This window comes from Emys orbicularis, chromosome 10, assembly GCF_028017835.1.
Source record: "Emys orbicularis isolate rEmyOrb1 chromosome 10, rEmyOrb1.hap1, whole genome shotgun sequence".
NCBI lineage: Eukaryota > Metazoa > Chordata > Testudines > Emydidae > Emys > Emys orbicularis.
The window spans coordinates 88,912,637-88,938,955 of record NC_088692.1 but is presented as its reverse complement, the minus strand read 5'-3'; the positions used below and the strand labels follow the sequence as shown (position 1 = coordinate 88,938,955).

The following is a 26,319-nucleotide window of genomic DNA, read 5'->3' as shown; positions in this document are numbered from 1 at the left end:
AGGGAATATGGGGCCCTCTGGAACTGCTCAGAGCCCTAAGCAATTGCTTACTTTGCTTATGCCTAGCACCGGCTCTGCTGCATCCCTGTGTTTTCTAGCTGCCTTCACTGAGGTAACACTAGTCTAATTGTTTAGTGGGTTCTCTCTGGAAAGGCAAACTGAGTCCTGTGTCGGATTACCAGGGGACACCTGATTTCCCCCCACATTGCTTCCATCTGTGACCTGGAGAGCAGGGCTGGTTAGAGTTTTGCTACATTAACAGCTTTTGTGAAATTCTGCCAGGATGTTATCGCACTGGTGCACAAAGCTCTCACGAATAACCTGTGTCTTCTGCTGTTGGAGGTACATTTCATCATTGTATCCCTCAAAGGCTTAAACTCCCCAAGAGTGAAGCATTTGTATGACTTTACATCGACACCTCGAGTGTTTCTGTAGTGCCTGCTATATCACCGTCCAGCCAGTTCCCCAGGTCTGCCTGGTTTCCATGAACGAAAAATTCATCCATATCTGTATAGCAAACTTGTCTGGCAATGCAGAGTGTTAATGACAGCAAAGTCTTTAGAGAGGTTTTTGAGTCTTTTCCACTGCGCTTTGCTTTTACAGGACCGGGTGAAAGAGGCGTTGGTTTCACAAGATCTGGATCTGTGGTTGCCTTTGTGCACAGCACAAATGTTCCCAGTATAAAAGAACTATCATCTTTGTAATACTTGGGCCATAGGAACATCCATTATGGTCTTTGTAGCCAGGACAATAACAGGGTTTAAAAGAGAACTAGATAAATTCATGGTGGTTAAGTCCATTAATGGCCATTAGCCAGGATGGGTAAGGAATGGTGTCCCTAGCCTCTGTTTGTCAGAGGGTGGAGATGGATGGCAGGAGAGAGATCACTTGATCATTACCGGTTAGGTTCACTCCCTCTGGGGCACCTGGCAGTGGCCACTGTCGGTAGACAGGATACTGGGCTAGATGGACCTTGGGTCTGACCCGGTACGGCCGTTCTTATGTTCTTATGACAACCAGCTAACACTGTCTCACTAAAGGGGTTCCCAATGGCTCCGTACTCAGGGAAGTAATGGACATGTTTGGCACATGTAGTTAGTACACTAAGCATCGTTTTGTGGTGAAAAGGGTTTTCTTGGCACAGGCTAGTCTCCGGCATTTGAATCCTCCTGGATAGCTACAGGATAGCCCCTGAGCTCTTGGGCTAAGTTAAGCACACAGAGGCGTTGAATGGTTGAGGCTATGTAAGGGAAGGTATATACAGCTGTGCCTGGTACAGAGGCACCACCTGTATGGTGCCAAGAGACACCAAATTGCTCTAGAATTCTGCTCTGCTTTGTCATGAATGCAAACTGGCCTCCAAAAGGCAACAAAGGGCAAATAATTAAGGCATATGTACACCATGCCAGTGAGTCTGTGATTCGACAGAGAGCTCCAAACTGTCCTCACACAAACAGAATACCTACAGCAGAATACATTACCCAGAGTTGGAACCATTCCTTACTCTGTTGGTTTCACTCACTCTGAATTAGAGGATGTAGCAAAACCCAGTGGTGTTTTCTCTACATTGATGTTGAATTGGAAAGTGCTGTAAGAATATTTTTGTAGCATGTATACAGTTGCTTCTGTTATAACTTGGTGTGCAGGGGTTGATTGGTTTGATACTATGCTTGAATGAAATGTACTTGAATGAATACTTCTGTTGCAATATTTGCTTGTACAATGTCCATCCTTGTCAATTCAGTAGCTCAGAGTTTCAGTAGCTCAGAAGTCTGCCATGTCTTCTTGTTGAAATGTGGCTAGTGCCACTAGATCTGCTCACATATTAATTAAAATAAAAGGATGGTCCAATGCTCATTTAATGGAGGGTCACATGTTGAAAGGCAAGTTTTATAACTCGCATGTTAGGGAGGATCACTGCAGCTAGGTGAGAATTCTCCATGATAAGTAAAAACAAAATGACTGGGAAGAAGCCATTATGACTAGTTCCTTCTAGAGGCATGGGATGTGTGCACCATTGAAAACAATTGTCTTTTTTTACTTTAGATTTCTCTTCCTCATCAGCAACTTATAAATATCAGTTTCACAGCATCTTGATTACCTGAACCAGTCGTATCAGTTATCAAAACTTCCTTTCCTCATAAAATATATGGAAATGCATATATTTTAAAGGAGAATTGCAATAATTCTGTTGGAGTGTGACCATCTAGATTTCCAAGTAAGATACCTATGTTCATCGAAGTGTCAACATTAGCAAACTGGCCAAACACTAGTCACCTGTGTTTTGGACATCCTGGGCCACTTTGAAATGTGGACTATCATTGAAAATAACCTGTCTGGCACAGGGGTAAAATTTGCAAAAGCACCTAAGTGACTTTGAAGTCAAAAAGAATCCTAAGCCACCTAGGCACTTTCACATTTTTACCCCAAATCTGCATATATCTACATGCTTTATATTTTAATCACAAAATTAATAATAATTTCCATCAGCAGCGTCAAAGGATTTTCAGAAGCCTCCTGATTGTTGGTTTCTGCTGTAGATAAGAGGAAAGTTGTCAGGCAACCAGTGCTATCATGGTGCATAAACTTTCTCTCTGGGATTTTAATGAAAAAGTATTTGAACAGCGAGAGAACAGAGAAATCTGCAAACATTAAATTTCCTTTTGTAAAAGTTTAATTTAACACACTTGTGAGCTACAGCCATTTAAAAAACAACAAACGTAGAAACTATTTCTCAGTAAAGTCTTAGAATGCAACAAAATGATGCATAGGACGGCACCATTGCTGGGAAATAAAACAAGAACGTACACAATCTCTTTAAATATAAAAAATTTACATCAGCTTGGAAAGAAACAAAATACAGGTGGTAAAGTGATGGGCTGCAGTTTACATACAAATTAGACAGGAATTCCCCTTGTCATCTTGGCACTTGTACTGAAAATGGCTTCGTACAGTACAAATCAGGGTGGCACTAAAAAGGTTCACTTATTCTGAACTGTACAATTGTATTGCACAACATCATTTAACTGATACTGGGCTCACTCCTACTTCAATTAAAATCAATGGCAAAGTCCCATTTACTTCAGTGCAAGTAGGAATTTATTCACTGTCTACAATTATTTGGTCTTTTTTTTTTTTTTTTTGTATCCTGAAGAGTAACATACAAATGAAGGTTTATCAAAATGTTTTGGACCTTCTTCCAGGGACCAATATAATACGTCCTTCCTAATACACTGAGGGAGTAACATACAGTCACTATTGGACCCCGGACAAATAAGAACAATGCCTGCCTTGATAATTATGTACCCTTTCCTTGTACAATACTGGACAGTCTAATTAAAAGAATCAACTAACTTTAACAAAAGTAAAGCTATATAAGCAGAAAGAAGATTTTTAAATTTGTAGAAACAAAGACAAAACCTTAATTAATCACCAAACTTATACAAAGTGTTGTAATCACATGCAGAAATCCAGTTATGCCATTAACAATCCAATTTGTCATTCGTGCCTTCTAGAGGAATAATGTAAAATAGCAGTAGATGCAGTTTTAATACATTGTTCATGAATTAGACTAGGATAGCACTCTGGACTCTTTACAAATATATGCCGGGGACAATGTAATTTTTCCTCCAACCTAAATTTGTCTCTTCATTCATGGTTTGATATCCTCACCCCTCTACCTTCCATCAAAACACACTCATATGTACACTCACTTTTACACAGAAAACCAACAGCAGCATTAAAAGGGTAAGGAATGCTCAGACATACTGCACGATCTGCAAGCCTAATACTCTTGGTGATAATGACTAGTGCAGGTATTTTTCTTCCTTGCTCACTCTGATCTGTCTCTGTTTCTTAAATGATGGAGAGCTAACTTCAATTTGTAAACATTCGTAAGTACATTACAAAAGTGGGTTGCCAGCTTTGAGTCCCTTTAGAAAAAAAAGGCAAAAGCTACACTGTTTGGAATGATAGATGCTCACTTATATATAATAATAATAATTAATAATAATAAAAAGTCACTTGGTCAGAGTTTTGTGCTGGCCTGCCAACACCAACCAAAAGCTGAAAATGTCAGATGATAGCACCATACATCTTTTAGAGAGATCTCCCCAAAATGTTTGCTATTCTGTTTTAAGTTTGTTTCCTAAAATGTTCTCTTGAAGATTGTCTAACATTAGGCATGACATGAGATATGGAAAATTGTATCTGTTTTCAGCTACTTGCTAGGAAACAGTACATTTCTCCATGGTAACTAGTAGGGCTTTGAGTGCTGTCTAGTGAGAGCTAGGCTCTTGTTTTCAGACTGATCATTTGAGCACCATGTACTGTAATTAAAAAAAAAAAAAAAAATCTTCCCTGTGTTTTTAAAGAGCACCATACAAAATCCCCAGTGGAGGAACTTGTAGCAACATTCTGCATTGCTATATGAACAGACCATGTGGCAAAACCTAGTTTTAAGGAGTTCCTTTTGTTCACTGCATAATGTATGTTGTCTTGAAGCTTCTACAGCTCTGTTTTCCCCCCTCCCCATAAAGGGTCCTTCTACCTAAATGGTTTCACCTCCTGGAGACACGTTCATTCCCACGATCCCGAGCACTGTGACCGTGCTGGCGGCAGGTTCGGCAGCACTGCACGTTGACAGTTGGAAGATGGCATCTTCCCAGAATCCTTAGGGTTTGACAAAAACTGAACGTGAGGCGGTCCCGCTCACAGATGAAGGCTGAAGGAGAGAGAATGAAGAGACAGAAATAACATTACCATGAATACAAGGTTTGATGCAAAAGTCTGTATTCGGCTGACAGTAAAGTAAATATAGGAACAAAGACCAGTACAGCCCTGGAAAGCGGAATCCTCTTTTCCCCTAGGGCTGAATGTTCATATTTGTTCCCATCTAATCTAAGTGCCAATGGAAACTCACCCATCGCAGATAAGGCCTGTGACATCACCTTAGCAAAATCAAGCAATTAGAATTATTGTATTTATTCATTATTTATCAGTCATGGGGCCACAAAGCTTGAGTAGCAGGATTTGCATAGATGGGGGCGGGGCTCTATGCTGATATCAAAGGGACAGAATCCTCCCTCACAGCGACTTCATGGGATAACGCTGCCTGTCTTTGGGATGCTAAAAGGCACTGGGGTGGCTAAGTTTTGTCATGTGTCAATTTCACAGCAGGCTCTTTAATCAGATATGTACTGCTGCGATTCCCACTGAAGTCAGTTGGAGTGGATGTCATTCAGCTCCTTGCAGAGATTAATTAGTTAATGTCTGGAAATGGCTTTGAAGTCTTAAGCGCTATATAAATGCAAATTATTATTATTAGTGGGACTCATGGCAGGTCTGTACCAATGATTTTATCTGCCTGGATCTGTCCCTTAACTGTTCTCCATCTTTATTTCCAAATCAGTGAATTATGCGATAAAGGTTGATCATATCATAAGTATGTGGCACAGTGCAGCATTGTGGATGCCAATCATTCACCTTACTATTGGAATTCAGAGGAATGCTTCCAGGTGACTTCTGGGTATGAATGCTCCATCCCCAGAGTCTGTATGGCACATAATTTTCACAGGAGTGTTGAGTTCTTTTACATTCTTACAAGAGCACCATGAACTAACTGGATGGCTTTTAATCAGAATAACATCAACTTTTTGGCTATGGTTTAAGATACTGTCCATTATGGATTACCGCATCACAATAGCATTCCTTGACAATATAGTCACAAAACCCCGCTGGTCTAACTATGATCTGCCTCTAATCCTCCCATCTTCAAACCCTAATTTAAAACCATCAGTGTTCTCCAAATCTTGTTTGAGTCACGGGTCAGCTGTTAATAAATGCAAACAATGTCCCCTCTTGAGTTTGTATGCTAATACTCTTTCTGTCTCAGTGGGAACATTAGATTGATTCTGCACAGGAATCAATCAGCTCAGTGAGCAAGGTAACCTGTGAGTTCACGTCATACTCACCAGATTAATGCTCCTCTCGCTGATCTGAAATATTCCAAGCTGTCATGAAACTTTAACTAGCAATAGGCAAACCTCAAATGGCTCAGCACTCTGGTTTTCCACTCCCGCACATCCTTTTCCCTCATGGCCCTGCCCACTCTGCTTCTCTTCCCACCTCCGCTCCACCTCTTCCCCCTGAGGCCCCCCCTTGCTCTGCCTCTTCCCGCAAGGATCCCCCCCACCTGCTGCTCACACCTCTTTGCCGCCTCCCCCGAGGCTCCCCCCACCCGCCGAGGAGCGGCAGGTGGAGGGGGCCTCAAGGGATGGGGCAGAGCGGCACGAGCGGCAGGGGACTTGGGGGAGGGGGCCGAGTGGGGTCTGGGGTGGAATGGGGATAGAGTGTGGGCAGGGCCTCAGGGGAGGAGGCAGAGCAGGGGGCAATGCCACAGTCGGGGCGCCAGTGGGCTGCCCCACTTCTAGGGAGCTTCCGGCACTCACACCCAGCCTCCCCAAATGCAGGAGTCATGTGCCGCCCATGTACACGGCTACGTTAAACACCATTAAATCACATCACCTCTGTCTAGTTCGACTCCCCCCTGTAATCTATAGGAATGATTACAGTAAATTGTGACTCCTTCTTAAAAAGACAATTTAGATCCTTCCCAAAGTCTAAATCTGATGGGTGGTGGTGGTAATCTGCTAATTCACTCTGTATTGTCTACTCTTGGGCAACACCCTCTTATAGACTCATAGACTTTAAGGTCAGAAGGAACCATCATGATCATCTAGTTTGACCTCCTGCACATCACAGGCCACAGAACTTCACCCACCCACTCCAAAGGAGACCAGAATTGTATACACTATTCCAGATGAGGTCTCACCAGTTCCTTGTATACTGGTACTAATACTTCCCTGTCTCTACTGGAAATACCTCTACTGATGCATCCTAGGATTGCATTAGCCTTTTTCACAGACGTATCACATTTACGGCTCATGTGATCAACCCAGGTCTTTCTCCTCCTCTGCCTCTTCCAACTGATACGTCCCGAGCTTATAGCAAAATTCTTGTTGTTAGTCCCTAAATGCATAACGTTTCACTTTTCACTATTAAATATCCCATTTCTATTACTCGAGTTTACAAGGTCTGCCAGATCTTCTTGTATGATATTCCGGTCCTCCTCCATATTGGCAATACCACCCAACTTTTTATCATCCGCAAATTTTATTAGCACGCTCCCACTTTTTGAGCCAAGGTCAGTAATAAAAATGTTAAATGAGATTGGTCCCGAGACTGATCCCTGAGGAACTCCACTAGTAACTGCCCTCCATCCAGCAGAATTAAACACTTGGACAAGTCTCATAGACTCAGAAGAGGTATGATTACTAAACACAAATCTACTGTTATTTACACTGTTTGCGATAGTAAATTTAGGCTATTTGGTACTGAGCTGGAGGGACACTGGTCATTGACCATCACTTCATGTTGCCTCAGCTCAAGGGACAAAAGGTTTTGTTTAGGGAAAGGCCAATGCCTTGCTCCCAAGAGAGAGAGAATTTGATGGTCGGTTGTTAATGGAAAGAATGTTGTGCAATGTGGAACGCAGAGACTGTTGCACCCATTTCAGATTCCACACTTGGCCTGCCAGCCGCTCACTAACAAAGCCAATCTGCTTTTTAAACGAATTTCCTATTTCAGTGGAGATCTTTCCTCTCTCTCTTGCTCTCCCTCAGCTATTCCTGCTTGGCAATAATTGTTTGGGGCTTGAAAAACTTGTTTACAATAGACTAAGCCCCTAAATGCCAGCCATTATCCATTAATTCATTTTGCTGGCTCACTGGTGAAAAGCTGTTTAAACACCCTACCTCTACTATCCTTCCCCTCAGGGCATCTACTTAAAGGGAGCCCCCACTAGCTAGAAGCTGGCTGCTTTGCATGGTTACAATTTCCAGCCCAGTCAGCAGCGTTGCGGAATCCATTCAAACTCCTTGAAAGCTGAGCTGTACTCAAATCACTGGCTGCTGGGGGACAGGGGGTTTTGAAAGCCCAGGCTGGGGTTTTCAGGAACTCCGCATCAGTGTGTGAGAACTGGCTCAAGATCTTAATGAGAAATCTGCTCCCTAGCTCGTTTCTATACGCAAAGGGCCAGGTTGTGAGTGGCTCTTGCCTAGGTTTACAGGATACCCAGAGCTGTCCAATGCCCCCGTTCCAATCGCCATGCAAAGGCTAGCACTATAGTCCTGGTGGACCTGAGGGGCTGCTTTCTGCCTGTCCCCTGAAGTGGCCTGCACCTCGCTACAGGACCAGATGTCAGAGTGCGATGGCATTCGGCACCTGCCCATGCGCCCAGAGATTCTGTATCCCCCGGTCTGGCCCCTGAGCCATGGAGTGCCCTATCTGGCCTTTCTCCCCTCAGTTTTATGGGTATAAAGCAGATCCTTAGCATTGCTTTAACGGGTTTGTTCAGTAGGTAATTTAAAATCGCGGCAGACATTGTAAGTGCAGCAGAACTGGTACTACAGGAGCCATCACAGGACACTTTCATACTGGCTCAATAGTCAGTAAGTGTTTTTTTTAGTAGACATCAGTTATTTTCATAGAGAACTACAGACATTTAAGAAAGTGGAGTAACTTCATTGTGCTTCTTCCGTGTTTATAGGTTCACAGACTTTATGGCCAGAAAGGACCATTATGACCATCTAGTCTGACTCCCAGCCCAGCACAGGCCGGAGAATTCCATCCTGTAAATTATGCATCAAGGCCTAACCTTCACTTGAGCTACAGCAAATCCTTCAGAAAGATATCGTGTCTGGATTTAAAGGCTTCAAGTCAGAGTCTTCACCTATCAGAGGGGTAGCCGTGTTAGTCTGGATCTGTAAAAGCAGCAAAGAGTCCTGTGGCACCTTATAGACTAACAGACGTATTGGAGCATACGCTTTCGTGGGTGAATGCCCACTTCGTCAGAGTCTTCACCATGTCCCTCAGTAAGTTGTTCCAATGGCTAATTACCCTCACTGTTAAAAAAAAAAAAAAAAAAAAATTCCACCTTATTTCCCTTCTGAATTTGTCTAGCTTAAAATCCCAGGCATTAGAGCTTGGCTTCCCATTCCAAAACACGTCCATGTCACTAGGCATTGAATTCTGAAAGCTCCGCTTACAAAATGAGCTCCCTGGGAATGAGGGTCTCAGGCTAGGTCTACACTACAGCGGGGGTCCGACCTAAGATACGCAACTTCAGCTACGTGAATACCGTAGCTGAAGTTGCGTATTTTAGGTCGGCTTACCTGGCGGTGAGGACGGGGGAAAGTCGACCGCTGCCGCGCTGCCGCCGACTCCGCTGCCGCCTCTTGCCGTGGTGGATTTCCGGAGTCGACGGCAGAGCGATCAGGGATCGATTTTATCGCGTCTTCACTAGACGCGGTAAGTCGATCCCCGATAGACCGATTGCTACCCACCGGATCGGCGGGTAGTGAAGACAAGCCCTCAGTCTATCTCCCCTCCTCACAGCACTTATCCCTGTGCATCAGCAGCCCAGCTTTGGTGTACAGGCCCCATGGGGAGGTGGTTCCTTCAGCATGTTTGCTGCTCTCTGCCAATGTCAGGCCATAAGACATACACCTCTACCCCGATAGAATGCTGTCCTCAGGAGCCAAATAGGTGAAACTGCGTTATATCAAACTTGCTTTGATCCGCCGGAGTGCACAGCCCCTCCCCCCCGGAGCGCTGCTTTACCACATTATATCCGAATTGGTGTTCTATCGGGTTGCGTTCTATCAGGGTAGAGGTGTACTTGTGTCCGAGCGGTTTGTGTCCCACTCCCAGACGCTGCAGGGCATGAGTCTATTGTGAGGTAACCCGAATATCTCCAAAAACACTAAAAATCATGGGCTGAAGAGAGACACTGGATTGATGGCTCATTACAACAATCGGTGACCCACTAACCCGCCCCCCACAGCTGCTTCCCCCCTCCCTTTTCCTCCCTATGACTGGAGGGGAGTTAACAGGCCACTTCACCTTGAATGGTCTCTCAAAATAGGTGTTAACTACTTGTGCTAAACAATCTGCTCCACCTTGTATTTAGCAGTCACCTGAGTTAGGGTTTGTCTTCACCTACAGTGCTGCACTGTGGCTGCTCCGCTGTAGCGCTTTAGTGAAGATGCTACTAAGTCAACAGGAGGCGCTCTCCTGTCTGTGTATTTAATCCACCTGCCTGAGAGGTGGGAGCTAAGGCAAGAAGTGTTTTTCACACCCCTGAGTGATGTAATTATACCAATATGTTTGTAATGTAGACCTGGCCTTCATCACCCAGACCTGAGGAAGAGCACTGTGTAAGCTTGAAAGCTTGTCTCTCTCCCCAACAGAAACTGGTCCAATAAAAGATATTACCTCACCCAGCTTGCCCCCCTAAAAATGTTGCCACATTTCAGCCTGGGGCAACCCCCTTGAAAGTAAAGGTGTGTGATGGTAATGTTAACAGATCATTGACCGCCAGGGTTATAAAACTGTACATTTGAATGCACACGCTCACAATCACAATTTTATGCCATTATCTCAGTCACTTAGGCAAGTGAAACCATTTCACCTCTACAGGGTTCAGTAATCATTTACTCTTCAACAAGAGGAATGACCTCAGGTTAACCCAAACCTGCTGAATTTCAGGTTCCTGTGGAATTTCTTGGCTTTGCCTCTAAAATCTCCGCACTTACAGGGCTTCCGCTTTGAAAGTAACATTGAATAGAAGAGAGAAGGAGCAGAAGATGTGTCCTCTCTAGGAACGCTGCAAAGATGACCGTTTTTGAGCTCTCCATAATGTTCATTACGCATTGAAGTTAAATAGGTGGAAATGAAAAAACACAAATATCCCAAAGAGGTTTAAAAAACACCCCCTGCTGTAGCCAAGCAGCGCTCTAGCTAGCCAGAATTCCCATAAGGTTTGTATTGCAGCCCTGGGAGGGTTACCATATTTTAATAAAACAAAAGGAGGACACTCCATGGGGCCCTGGCCCCGCCCCAACTCCGCCCCTTCCCCGCCCTGGCCCCGCCCCAACTCCACCCCTTCCCCAAAGTCCCCGCCCCAACTCCGCCCCCTCCCCTGAACGCTCCGCCCCCTGCTCCTCCCCCTCCCCTGCTTCCCGCGAATCAAATGTTCGCGGGAAGCCTGAAACAGGCAGGCAGCAGGTAAGCTGGGGCGGTGGTGGGGGGAGGGGGGGGGCGCGAGGAGGCGCGGCCCAGTCCGGCCCCCCCCAGCCGAGCAGCTCCCTCCCGCGGCTGGCCCCGGCCAAGAGGCTCTGGCCCCGGCGTCTCCGGCTCAGCTCGGGCCCTGGGGCGCCGGCCCTGGTTCTGGCCGAGGGGCTCCGGCCCGCCCTGGCCCTGGCGGCTCTGGCCCCGGCGACTTCAGCTCGGCTCGGGCCCCGGGTCACCGGCCCCGGCTGAGTGGCTCCAGCCCCAGCCCCGGCTGAGCGGCGCCAGCCGGCGGCCGAGCACACCCAGCCCCGGTCCCAGCGGCTCCGGCCCAGCTCGGCTTTGGCCCCGGTTCCGGCTGAGCGGCTCCAGCCTGGCCCCGGCCCTGGCTGAGCGCCGCCGGCCGGCAGCCAAGCACCGCTGGCCCCAGCGGCTCCGGCTCCGGCCCCAGCGGCTCCAGCCCGGACCCAAGCCCCACGACCCCTCCCTATTTTCCCGGACATGTCCGGCTTTTTGGAATTTCCTCCCGGACGGGGATTTGAGGACCAAAAAGCCGGACATGTCTGGGAAAATCCGGACGTATGGTAACCCTAAGCCCTGGGTAACTAGCCCTAAAGCACCGAGGGGACATACTGAGATTGACATCCATTGGGCACTGTGTACTTTTTCCAGTGTTTCAATTATTTATAGATTCATAGAATTTCAAGGCCAGAAAGAACCATCATGATCATAGTCTGACTTCCTGCATAATACAGGCCAGATAATTTCACCAACTGATTCCTGTATCAAGCCCTTAACTTCTAACTGTGCTAGGCTTCTGATAGACTAGAGAGTCAGTCATGTTCTTGGTTCTTATCCTCATGGCTCTCAGTGGCCTGGGCCCAGGATATTTAAAAGAGCCTAAAGCTCCGTGATGAAGACTGTGGTTGTCAACTCTGCTCCTCAGGCAAAATGGAGCTTTCTACCATCAGGCTAAAACTGGTCTGTGCAGCAGATTGAACATTCTCAAGGGCTGGCCTCAGGCTGTGGAACCAACCAACCACAGGAATTAAGGACCATTATAAACCTACCCCTATCTTTGCGGATACAGACTAACACGGCTGCTACTCTGAAAACTACCCCTATTTGTTATCCTTACTTAATAGTCATGGAAAGAGAGATGCTTGTTCTTGTGCTGGGAAAAAAATCTTCTTTTCCAGATCTCTAGAGGGTGTCATGTGATTTAGTGCTGCTTTCAGTTAAATCTTTGTATTTATTTCTTTAGAATCCTAAGTAGCGATCTGGATGCAAATCCCAAATTACAAGTTTACTACAAACTTTAGTCTAAAGCAATTGCTACCAAAAAAAAAAAAAAAAAAAAGCCAGGGCTATGCTGACACATTAGGAACTGAAAACTTGTTTTGTTTTTTCAAGTTGGCATGAAAGTCACTTTAAATTTCATTTAAACTGCTGCCATTCAGACATAGGCATTTACTTTTATGCTGGAGGGGGCAAAAACTTCCTGGTATAGGTTTTGTAATAACAAGGAAAAGTTTAGCTTGGAGCTGAGTTGACAAAACCAGAGAATTAAGCTTCTGACCTCTGGCCTTTGTGATTTTCTGAGTACCAGTTCCAACTTTTAAAAGTATTATCCCAGTTTACTGCCTCTTACAGGGCTGCCCAGACTATTTTCATATTAAAATAAATTGTGCAAACATTATCACAGAACATTTTATATATGTATGTACTGGTGTGTGTGTGTGTTTATGTGTACACAAATTTTATATATATATATATTTATCCTTCTCATGTAACACATTTTCTCACCTATGCGATGGTAAAGTTGTGATTGGATTTTTCTAATGCTGAAGCAATCCCATCTCAGAATGTCAGTCTAGCAGCATTGGGACTTCTAGCCAGTGATCAGAAAGCATTTTTTTGTTTTTAAAAACTAACTTCCTATCTCTTTTCAGGCATGTATCCAGTGTGAGATGCATTGGCATTAACACAACACATCCGGCCTTGGTGTTCCCTCTTGTGGCACTGAAAAGCATGTTTATGCTGCCGTGATTAGCCCATTAATAAGGTTTTAGGGATGGATCCTGTGCTTAATTTGTGCCAGGGCCCGGCAGGTCAGAGCCCCGGCACCTCTGGGCCCGGCAGTTCAGAGCCCCGGCGGTTCAGAGCCCCGGCGCCTCTGGGCCCGGCGGTTCAGAGCCCCGGCGCCTCTGGGCCCGGCGGTTCAGAGCCCCGGCGCCTCTGGGCCCGGCGGTTCAGAGCCCCGGCGCCTCTGGGCCCGGCGGTTCAGAGCCCCGGCGCCTCTGGGCCCGGCGGTTCAGAGCCCCGGCGCCTCTGGGCCCGGCGGTTCAGAGCCCCGGCGCCTCTGGGCCCGGCGGTTCAGAGCCCCGGCGCCTCTGGGCCCGGCGGTTCAGAGCCCCGGCGCCTCTGGGCCCGGCGGTTCAGAGCCCCGGCGCCTCTGGGCCTGGCGGTTCAGAGCCCCGGTGCCTCTGGGCCTGGCGGTTCAGAGCCCCGGTGCCTCGGGCCTGCTGCATCAGTTATGAATGAAAAAAATTGCTTGAGCCCCGGCACCTCGTTCATTACAAATTAAGCACTGGCCGGATCCTGCTCCCACTGAGCTTAATGTCAAAACTCCTGTTGACTTCAGTGGGAGCAGGATCATTCCCTTGTTAGAGCTCGACTAGTTGAGCATTTACAAGCCTTGTTTTCGCTCTGTTGGCTAAAGTGCTCGTATCAGTAATTAGAAACAGGCATCTATGAGTGACCCTGGGAATTCAGAGTGTTGTAGATTACAAAGCTTTAAAACAGCTCATACGCAATGAATTTCGATTTTCACTATGGGGTCCAATCTTGCAAAGGACGAGCATCCGATGAGAGGTACTGAGTGCTCTCAACGCCCACAGACTCCACCTTGTAAAAGCAAACCACAGTTGGACCGGGTTTCCAGTCTACTTGAATGTGCATGAGAGGATCAGGGGGAACCTTTGTGATTCAGAGAGAGGCCAGCTCACCTGAACAGAGTTCAATGGGATGATCGTTGTGCCCTAACCATGTGATGTGCATGGCTATTGCGGCTGTCATCTTTGGTTACCAAAGTGGTGAATTTAGGATAGCCAGTGGAATAGTGAGATGTCAAATGGACCAACTTGCCTCTGTAATTAGGCTAAGCTGTTGACGTAGGTTGTTGCACGGAAGTCCATTTGTGATCGTTATGTCACAGAGAGACATAACACAGATGCAGCTTTTTTCCCCAGGGCTCCTTGCTTGGTGACTTCCTGGTCTCTTAACTCCCTTAGTCCAGGATTGTCCTGTTACAGAGGAACTTTTTTCCCAGCATGCCTTTCTGGGGACTGGCCCTTTACATTTGGCAGATGCCTAATGTGGCCATTTTCTCTCTTTTACGATACTCTGAATCCCTTTCACATTTCCTCCAGTTTTCCCTTTCTTCTTCCGGAGGAGGGAATGCATTCTCAGCATGGTCCTTTGACCTACTGAATTGTACAAAACTCAGAGCACTGGGTGAGCAATTGCTACACGTAAATAAATCAACAATCCTAACCTACCCTGTTTATTATGGGGCACATTCTTCTGGGTGCAGCACTCCCACAGAAATCTGTTGTATTTTCCATAGGAAGATGGCAAGATATGTCCCCATGTTTGTAATATTTCTTATAAAGGCACAGGCTAATCCATGACTGCATTGCTCCCTCTGTTGGACCACTGAGATTAGAAACCAATTACTATTTCTTAAAGAAAGTTGTTAAAAGATATTTAAGGTAAATCAGCTAATGTTTTTTTCCCCCCAAGGCGAATTCAACAGTTTAAATTTGATTAAAGAAAATAATTCAAAGATGAATAGATATGATTAAGGAGCAGTAGATGTGGTATATTTTGACTTTAGTATGGCTTTGGATACTGTCTTGCATGACCTTCTCATAGACAAACTAGGAAAATACGACCTAGATGGAGCTACAGTAAGGTGGGTGTATAACTGGTTAGAAAACCGTTCCCAGAGAGTAGTTATCAGTGGTTCACAGTCAGGCTGGAAGGAATTATTGAGTGGGATCCCGCAGCGATCAGTTCTGGGTCCGGTTCTGTTCAATATCTTCATCAATTATTTAGATAATTGCATACAGAATACACTTATAAAGTTTGCGGCCGATAACAAGCTGGGAGGGGTTGCAAGTGCTTTGGAGGATAGGATTAAAATTCAAAATGATCGGGACAAACCGGAGAAATGGTCTGAAGTAAATAGGATGAAATTCAATAAGGACAAATGCAAAGTACTCCTCCACTTAAGAAGGAACAATCTGTTGCACACATACAAAATGAGAAATGAGTGCCTAGGAAGGAGTACTGCGGAAAGGGATCTGGGGGTCATAGTGTATCACAAGCTAAATATGAGTGAACAGAGTAACACTGTTGCAAAAAAAGCAAACATCATTCTGGGATGTATTATCAGGAGTGTCGTAAGCAAGACACGAGAAGTAATTCTTCTGCTCTGCTCTGCTCAGGCCTCAACTGGAGTATTGTGTCCAGTTTTGGGTGCCAAATTTCAGGAAAGACAGAAGTCCAGAACTGACAGAAATTCAGAGAAGAGCAATAAAAACTATTAAAGGTTTAGAAGTCCAGAGAAGAGCAATAAAAATGATTAAAAGTCTAGAAAACATGACCTATGAGGGAAGATTGAAAAAATTGGGTTTGCTTAGTCTGGAGAAGAGAAGACTGAGAGGGGACATGATAACCGTTTTCAAGTACATAAAAAGTTGTTACAAGGAGGAGGGAGAAAAATTGTTCTCCTTAACCTCTGAGGATAGGACAAGAAGCAATGGGCTTAAATTGCAGCAATGACAGAGGTTTAGGCTGGAGATTAGGAAAAACTTCCTAACTGTCAGGGTGGTTAAGCATTGGAATAAATTGCCCAGGGAGGTTGTGGAATCTGTCATTGGAGATGTTTAAGAGCAGGTTGGACATACACCTGTCAGGGATGGTCTAGATAATAGTCCTGCCTTGAGTGCAGGGGACTGGACTAGATGACCTCTCAAGGTCCCTTCCAGTCCTACGATTCTAATTCTATTGGAATGATAACTAGAGAGTATGGGCTGGATCATAACTGAGAGGACTTGTGGATATTTTCCCTCTAGGTTTGAGCTTGTACAGAATAAAGTCCTGATCCTGCAACTGTCTCTGGATGGGCAGAGCTGCATGGAGCTCCGTTGACTTCAGAGCTGCCACGTATGGGGTCAGCTGCAGGATTGGGGCCTACTGTCATTCCCAGTCATAGCTCCGCTCCACTCAAGCATTAGTGAAATGCTCCAGATGTGACAGCTGTTGCTTTAAAAATACATTTATTAGAGAGCAAGTAAGCATGTAGCAATATGCTGGCTTAATTGTGATGAAGTCCATGTAGGCTCTTTGTAGCTGATAGGCTGTAGATCACACGGATTGGCAGAACTCCATTGAAAATTTGCCCCCCCTCCAAAATATCATCCCATTATGTCCTTCTTTAATCCAGCCTTTGACAGCCTCTTTAGCTGAATATTGTTCAGCTTGGCAAATGTATATTTGTGTGTGAGACTGAGAAAGAGACAAAATAGGCACTTCTATTTATAGTTTTCTGACCTTTTAAAATGAGCTCTGTCCTTGGTCACTGTATTAAGAGGGAGAAGATAACATAACTTGGAGCATGCACAGCCACCAAAAGAACGGTATAAATGAAGTGATATAAGCTTCCTGCGTTGTTACCCCCCTTTTAGATTTTTGTCCTTGTTCTATAGTGACTAAGTCCAATGAACTGCTACATTCCAAAGTGTGATAAGGAACCCTGAGTAAATACAGGGTTAGAGTGCAAAGGCCAGGGTGCACATTGTATGCATGCAACCAGGAAACTAGACTCTCTTGTGGGCTGTCATTAAAGAGAATGGTTTAACACTTTTGTCGTTGATTTCTTTCCATCACAACTGATATCACAGTCCCCTGTGTCTGCATTTCTAAAGGGACTATCCCCATAGCATTTAGGCAGGATCTCATGCATGGACTGTGGCAGGCTGAGATGATGGAGAATAAATACAATTCATAAATAAATAGAGAGATCCTATCTCCTAGAACTGACCTTGAAAGGTCATCAAGTCCAGCCCCCTGCCTTCACTAGCAGGACCAAGTACTGATTTTGCCCCAGATCTCTAAGTAGCCCCCGCAAGGATTGAACTCACAACCCTGGGTTTAGCAGGCCAATGCTCAAACCACTGAGCTATCCCTCCCCTAGCTATGTTTATGTGCTAGTCACATGAGAGCTCTGGAAGGGGTAGGGAGAAAAATAAAGACAATTTCTATTTCTTTAGATTCTGTTCCTTGTTTCGGAGCCTGTTGCTATTCTCTTTGCGGGGGGGACTCTTTCTAGATGAGGGAATTTCAGGTGGTAGGGACTGAAAAGAGTTTACATCTGTCCCTTATGGTGTCTGTACAGCACCCAGCACACTGGAGCTCAGGTGTTGATTGGAACCTCTAGTTCAGTGGGTCTCAAACTTTTTTACTGGCGACCCCTTTCACATCGCAAGCCTCTGAGTGCGACCCCCCAAATAAATTAAACACCCTTTTTAATATATTTAACACCATTATAAATGCTGGAGGCAAGCGGGCTTTGGGGTGGAGGTTGACAGCTTGCGACCCCCCCATGTAATGACCTTGCGACCCCCTGAGTGGTCCTGACCCCCAGCTTGAGAACCCCTGCTCTAGCTGCTAACTGTAATACAAATAATAATATCAGATTTATTTTCAGTGGTCTAAATCCAACACTGAGCAGAGATGTGTGGGGAAACTTGCATTACTGTTGACTCGTTCAGTCATTCGTCAGCACTAAATTACCTTTAAAAAAAGCTGACTACCACAGATTATCTTGCAATGTGTTTAACGTTTTTGCAGGAACAGGAATAACCACAATACTATTATACTCATTCCTTTCCTTATTTTGGTGGCTGTCCTCGTGCAAGGGTTTGTTGGCCAGACTTATAAACGGGAAAGCCGGTTAATCTAAGCCATAGAGAGACCTGTCTTCCCTCATGCTTTTTACAAGCATCTTGGGCTGCACGCTGCATATAGGCATACACAATTTGTATAGTGGGGGAGCTGAGAGCTATTGAACCAAACTGTAAACCCTGTATATGATGAAAACCACTTCAAACAAGGGGGTGCAGCAGCACCCCCAGCACTCCTAGTTCCAGCACCTGTGCAGACAGGAATCCAAAACCTGACACATTCATAGGAGCTACAGCCCAGTGAATATACTAGGATTCCAATTTTTTGCCTCTTTAAGATGTGCACCATTTCCTGCATGGGAAGCACATGCAATACTTTGCTTGTAAGTGCAAAAAGGGTGGTTTGCAGCTAACCTTGGGGATCCGTGCACTTCTTGCAAGGAACTGTAAAATGTGAATTTTGAAGCAAATCAAAGACTTTTAGAAAGACCTGGTAATATTCTGTGTCTCAGAGAGGTTTAACAGAGAGACAGCAGAATCTCATGAAGATTTTGTGGATTAAATGTATTTCTGATAATAACCAGGAGAGTTTTACCCATAGAAACATGGGCCAAGATTTTCAATACAGGGTGTCTACTAAAGTTAGATTCCGGAGGCACCCAAACTAGTGGGCTGATTTTCATAAGAGCTGAGCATTCAGCTCAACTCAACGGTGCTCAGCACTTTTGAAAATCAGGCCAGTTGTTCTAAATATGGAATTCGGAGCCTAGCTTTAGTGGTTTTCTTCTGAAAATCTTGGCATGATGTTCTACAGCTCTGTATAACTATGTAGAAGATCTGGCTCTTGTTAGTCCATGCTGCATTCTTGCTCCTCACAACTTACCAGGTAACATTTTTATTTTATTTTGTAATATAGGCGTTTACACAGCTTTATCCTTTCCTTTCTGGAGATGATTATTTTGGAGGAGAAACAATGGCTGTAAAATTGCAGACAGCTCATAGCTGTGAGAGGCTAATCCATCAAATGGTTAAAGAGAAACATATTCTAGAGGTGCCATTGTAAACAGAGATCACTAAATCTGCTTTTAAGCTGGGTTACACATTAAAAGAAACAGCCCCTTTAAACCATGGCTTCTTCACTGGCAGCAGCAGCGTTGCTGTTTTCTCCCTTCAGCGTAGAAATAACAGAGTGATGGGCGGGGAGGATGTCACACATTCGGACCCCAAGGAGAATAGTGTGTTCATTCTGAATGCAAGTGCTCTGTTCCCATCTAGAGCAAGTAATGACATCACCAGGTCAGAGGTGACACCAGTCCCATTCTACAGTTATCCCTGAACTAAAGCACAGTCCAATTACGTAGCCAACATCTAACACTTCCTAAGTGTCTGACTTAGAGAATTGTAGACAAAGGGAAAAAAGGCCTGTGCCTTTGGAGAGGTTAAGAGGGGTGATCCATTTTTCAGCCTGTGGATCTAATGCCAGAGAGAAATTCTCCTTTCCCAAGAGCTGAGGCAGAGCCAGAACTGAAGGACTTTTCTTAAACTCATGAAAAATGAATGCCCTTTCTTTCATTTCATTCTCTATGAACAATAGGGGGAGAAAGAGCCAACTATGTCTAAATGGGTCACTTCACGCGACCCTGGGACTTCCTATCCAAAATATGAAACCAATTTAAATACATGTACTAAAGGGTTCTCAAAACTCTTGCAAGTTGCATTAACTCCAAAATGAGAAAATAATCATATTCTTATTGCAGCAAATAAATCTTCATGGGCAGCTATTTTGCATAAGCAACATTTTTTTACAATACAAAGGTAAAAGGGATAGTGATGCAGTATTTCGGCCTTCGTTATTGGTGGCATGTACTGATCTCTCTGTTTTGACATCAACAGGAGTTGCACACACAGCCGGATTGCAGGAAGCAGGATTGCTTTAGAGGAGGGGGAAGTGTTAATTAAAGTTGGCTGAGTTAAAACATGGATAAAACATGATTTCTTAAAATGGGGTGGAGAGGGGAGGGGAGAAGTGCTTTAAGGAGCATGCCGATGTCTCCCAATTAAATGAAATGTTCAGTGAGGGGGAGATTTGTTCTATGATCACATTATTGGCCAATCTTCTTGTTTTTTTCCTTTTATCTTTTGAAGGCTACTTTAACAGATAATTACCCACCAGAGTAGCTCTGAACACAGATTTGATAAGTGGCACATTTGCGGGTGCAATACATATTTTTATTCTCTGCTACAGACCTGAGCTTGGGCTCCTTCATCACAAAAACCTCTCTTCTGTTCCCAAATTTTCTAGAATCAAGTTGCGTTCAAAAAATCTGGGCAGTGGATTAGCCAGAAGCTGTAGCAACCCCTGTCCCTATAGCTTCAGCTCTTCTCTTCTCTCCTGTATGTCTCCTAAAAATGCCACAAAATGGAGCAAGAAAAATGCCTTTGATGTGTTTTGGAATGTTTTCAAAACAGTTAAGTAAGGGTTAATATTTTGTTGCACAGATTAGGTCTCACTTCCTCATTGAAAGGCCTCCTTATCAAAGGCTTTCAAGAGAGGCTCCTTTACAGAGCTATTTAAAATAGCCAGCAAAGGAGCGCTATCATTGTAACAACCGAGATTCTTTTTAGGATGAGACTCCAGAACACTAAAGCTGCTCATGCATTCATACTGGTGTAAGACAAAGCATAAGATAAACAGAGAGATTCTTTCAGCCTTCTAATTGGGTGCACTAGGCAGTAATGCCTACTGGGATTTAGTTTTTAAAAAGTTATCTGCACAGAGATTGTTTGGGGGAAGGGTGGGGCAGGAATCTTCCGGATGAGTTGGTCAAAAAGCATGATCACTTCAATAAAAACTGCACAAGACATTCACCCTGTGATATGAAAAATCTACTGTTGTAATTAGGGAATGAAATACCTCTTTGTAGTTGCATCTGAATGATCATTATTAGATTTATTATTATTTACCCAGTTGTGCTATTTGATGTTAGAGTTGGCAATTTCCTGGGAAAAACTAATTTAGGACAGGACACTGGTAAATATCAGCTTAAACCTGGTTAAATCAGGAAACTGGGAAATATAATTGCATCCGTGTCCAGCAAGTTCAGCAAGCACAGAATTAATCTGTTCAAACTTTGGATACAGCCATTCAAAACTGAGGAATAGGCTCGGTCTAGCCACTATATCAAAGTTGGTCCTCTGCTACAGAATGCTGCAAGGCCAACCTGAACTGCTATCTGCAACTCTGTTTGCTTCTGATTGCTTAATGCTGCAAGCCAACCACAATGCATTATTGGTGTTTTCATATCATTGACAGTTTTTGACTTTTGTATATATAATATTGAAAACGGAAATATGAGTCATGACTCGTATAATATGGTGTGTATTGATGAAACTGTTCTTAAAATATAAAAATGTCTTAAACTGGGCCTGCCTAGTGTTTCCTGGGCAGTAAAAATCAAGATTTTACCAGCTAAAAACCACCCCTGGTAAACACCCTGCCATCCCTGCTCACTGCACAAATACAGAAGACGACAAAGTCACAGCCTTGAGGATGTGTTGTGGTTGAAAGGGCGTGTGTGTATTTTAAACAAAAAAATGTAGAAGCAGTTGGTGTCCATGAAAGATGCTGGATTGATTGCCATACTGAGTGAAGTCCACCCACCTACAGCCATTCTCCTATGCCCCTCCCTCAATACACCTCCCCTCAGCAGAAACGACCAGTATTACCGGCGTCCGAGCATGCTAGTTCAGCTACCATGCTCCTCATGTTGCTGAGTGCATTGATAAATAAGTCTAAAGTGTCTACCAGGTAGCACTCTGACATTAAATCAATGACAAAGTATCATTTGGGAATATCAATTCTTGACTGCATATTATCGGTATTTTGCAAGAAATAAAGGAAACTCAATGGCACATTTATTGCTGTTTCCCCATCCATGAGATAGGACACAGACTTATATGCACAAATGATTCTGAAAATTAGAATGTGATGCAGTGATTTCTAATACGTCTTTTTCGAGGCCAGCTCAAACACTATATTAATACTCACCTTACTTGCTAACTAGTACCATGTGCAACAAGGCATTGCATAGTGTAAATAGCTTTATGGAGAGGAAGGAACTAAAATCAGAAAACAATGCAGCTGTTGTGATTCCACCAGCCCCGTTTTTAGAGTAACAACAAAAGTACCAGGAGGTCATATACTGTGTTACACGCTTCGGTAGAAGATATACCCAAACCAACCCCCATCCCCACCCCACAATCCAAACACACACAAACTCTGGAGAAATTCAGAGTTGGATCCCAACACCCCCAGATTATGGGCAAATCTAGATCTAAAGGCCACCAAACCAGAGCAGTAAATTGCACAACTATTGTGCACTTGCTTTGCACCAGGGTACATAGCTACACAAGGTACAGGGCAGTGGAGAATCAAGCCCTTTAAAACACCTGTAAAATGGGGATAATAATACTTGCTTTCTATTTACATTATACAGGGCCGGTGGGGATAATCAGGGAAAGGAACACAGAAGTTGATGACCACCTATAGGGAATGAAGTGTTTGGTTTTAATGACACAACAATTGACAAAGTATTTTAATGGTACTCTGTATGTATACACTGCTCGTTATCCAACATGTTTATACTGCCGAACAGGGTAATAATGCTGACAGATTCCAGCTGCCTAGCTTAACCCTTAGGCCACAGCAGATCTTTCCCTCCTGATGCTATTTGTTAATACGTTTTTCACTAGATCCTAATTAGCCTTCTGGGTCCAAAGGAGAAATGGTTTCACTAATAGGTCCCCTGAGCAGAAAATCCACCACAGAGTTACATGTAATATGTAGCTGTACTTTGAACCAGACATTTAAAAAGTGTGTTCTTAGGCACAGTGTGCTGGCTAAAATGGGGAGAATCAGCGTCTCGACAAGGTAAGACTGACTTTTCATTATTAATTATGGGAGATGATGGAATTGTTGTTCTGTTAGAAAGGAACTCTGCCTAGTGATTTGGTTTCTTTTCATATAGTCTGAAAGAGTTTTGATAATCTTTGCTGTGTGGCCTGTGTAATGCACCAGCTTCTTTTTAGGGCTACACCTTAAGTTTAAGAGCTTTTGGGATCTGCGTAGAAATAATATAACTCCCACGAAGTGAAAATTTAGCTAAAAACACATTAAGGCCACTTACAGGGGACACCAACCCACACAAACCCTTAAAGCAAGGAAGTGCCTAGGTGAGGGATCCTTCTTTAACATGCCTTAAAACCCCACACAGCACATGTACTCACTCCGTTCCTCTATAAATAAATCTCTATGTACAGTGACACTCCCCAGTCCTCAGGATTGCACTATAATGCAATCCTTAACTCAGCCCACAGCACATCAACGTATTTGTCAGTCTGGCATCCAGGAACCGGGAAACTAAATGGTACGCTCTTTTTCAATGGGGATATATGAGGGCCAAGTTATGGGCTATAGACAGCCAAACACAATTTAGAGCAGCCCTGAGGCTGCCCTAAATTGTGGCATGGGCCAAAATGGCCCCAGGTCAGCTCCAGGATGGGGGTGGAAATAACACAAACATGGTTTAAAGCCACCTTTGCACTCACTTCCCCATTGGGTTCTGTGTGAATCGGGCCCCTCCTTTTTTTTAATTGGGTTAATGCTGCACAGTTCTTGGCTGGGGCACATTTCCATACAGTTCAGGATCGAACACAGGCTCACACTGAAGTTTCACAGGGGTATTAAAAAAAAATTAGGACCCCTGCAGCTCAGGCCCATCACTGAATGACCTATAATAATTTCAGGTCATGTGCTGAACTAAAGCATTCTTGGCAGAGAACAGAATGCAGACGGTACAGTGAATCCTAGCGAAGCGGGATTGTCCTCTCCATATTTCTGGTCTGCAGATTTAATCAGCAAAGAACTATTTTCTTCTTCTCGCTTTTAAAAGAAACCTCAAGACCTTGTTTCTGCAGCAGCACTACTCAGATAGGTTCTTAAGTTATGGTGGATTGCGTCATTTTCCTTTGTGTGACATGAGCACATGTACGTACGTGCCAAGCGTCATAGCTCAGCGTAGTTATTTAAACATGGTGAATTAATTGGCGTCAGTGGATTTACATCACTGTATCTGAGCAGACTACTGACCTCAGCTGCAGCTGTAACTACCACAGACAGGACCTGCTCCAACTCTCAGGCCTGGTCTACACTAACCCCCAAATTCGAACTAAGGTACGCAACTTCAGCTACGTGAATAACGTAGCTGAAGTCGACATACCTTAGTTCGAACTTACCGCGGTTCAGACGCGGTCCACACGCGGCAGGCAGGCTCCCCGTCGACTCCGCGGTACTCCTCTCGCCGAGCTGGAGTACCGCAGTCGACGGCGAGCGCTTCCGGGATCGATTTATCGCGTCCAGACCAGACGCGATAAATCGAACCCGGAACTTCGATTGCCAGCCGTCGAACTACCGCGGTAGTGTAGACCTGGCCTCAGTGAAGTCAATGGGAATCTTTCCGTAGAAGTTAATGGGAGTTGGATCAGTTCCTGACTGCAGAAAAAATCATTTTAGCTCTCAGCTTTCAGACTGAAAAGAAGGCAACGAACCCAATGGTGTCACCGGTTGGGATAGACTTGGCTGTGATATAATACCCTTGGGGTGGGGTTAGGAACAACCTCACTTCCTGCCCCACCAGTATGCCTCATCTCTGACTTGCAAGTTGCCCCTAGTCACCATACAGAGTCAGTGCTTGGCGTCTCTGGTGGTCTCAACAGTAGTGATGCCATCAGTACCAGTTCTGACAGTGGTTTCAGTGATATGGACACCAGCCTGTTATGAACTGGACTGACACTCACAGGTGCCAACTTCGTGGGTGCTCTGGGGCTGAAGCACCCATGAAAAAAAATAGCGAGTGCTCAGCACCTGCTGGTGGCCCTGCCAATCAGCTCCTCCCCATCCCTCCCAGCGCCTCCCGCCCACCGTGATCAGCTGTTCAGCGGCATCCAGGAGGTGCTGGTGGGAAGGGGCAGGAACCGGGGCAGGAAGAGGTGAGGTGGAGGTGGGAAGAGGCGGGGCAGGAGTGGGGGCTTGGGGGAAGGGGTGGAGTGGGGGCAGGGCCTGGGGCAGAGCGGGGATCAAGCACCCCCCAGGGATTCGTGAAGTTGGCGCCTCTGCTGACACTTCCACCTTCCTTCATCTAAGGCCTGGCCTAGGCTACAGCATTAGGGTGATGTAAGCTGCCTGACATCAGCCGAACTCTGTAAGCGTCTACACTAAGATGTAGCTCCCTGTGACACTGCCCCCCATATGCTTCATGGTTGTCTGATTAAGATATGATTATGGCATAATTATGATGCATTTTGTACAAGATGAGTCATGTGAGGTATCATTGGAAAAGTTATGATTTGCAGAATACGATTATCTTATTTGTATGCATGACTCACTTTTGTATCAAAAGTTATGAAAATTGACTATGGGTCTGTATTTCAAATGGGTTACTCTGGAAAACACCCACAGCCAGCCTGTCAGGTACAACAATGAAGAAGCCAGATGGTGCTAATGATTCATCAACAAAGACAATGGGCTGTGGAATAGCTCAGCCTTCCTGTGGACATTTCGGCAGCCTGTAAGTAATGGCTGCTCTGACTCTGCGAGGGCATGTGACCACACCACATGACTCTAGACGCCATTTTGGGTACCTGTATTTTTCCACAAATTGGGCTGGGAGCTGTTTTTGGAAGAAAGGGTTCCCACCATATGCTAACGCTATATAAGGCAGGTAGTGACCTCATCTGTGGTTCTTCACTCCCCCACAACTCAACACCTGAAAGAAGTTCCGAAAGAAAAGGATTTGGAACAGGGGTGAGGCTCCCAAGCTACAAAGCAAGTGCAGCTTGTGCCTTGAGTATCTGCAGGCCTGTTTGTATCATCAGTCAGGGTGAGAAATTGCTAATTCATATCCAATCTTTCTAGTATAATAGGCTTAGTTTGCAGTTTTGTTTATTTACTAGGTAATCTGCTTTGATCTGTTGGCTATCACTTAAAATCTACCTTTTTGTAGTTAATAAATTTGTTTTTTGTTTTAATTTAAACCAGTGTGCCTTTGACTGAAGTGTCTGGGGAAAATCTCAGCTTTGTTTAACACGAGCGTATTGTGCATATTCCTCTCCACATTGAGGGAGAGGTGAACGTTATTAATGAGCTTACACTGTACAGTGG

At 44.8% G+C, this 26,319-nt stretch overlaps 1 protein-coding gene across 1 annotated transcript in view; it reads right to left on the bottom strand.

Annotated features, from left to right (window-relative positions):
• Window positions 1–4,559: 4,559 nt before the first annotated feature.
• ADAMTS7 (ADAM metallopeptidase with thrombospondin type 1 motif 7) overlaps window positions 4,560–26,319 on the bottom strand; it is a 135,436-nt gene continuing 113,676 nt past the window's right edge. Inside the window, exon 24 of the mRNA XM_065412189.1 lies at window positions 4,560–4,723. Within this exon, the coding sequence (XP_065268261.1) occupies window positions 4,560–4,723 (164 nt within the window). The remainder of the gene's footprint in view (window positions 4,724–26,319) is intronic.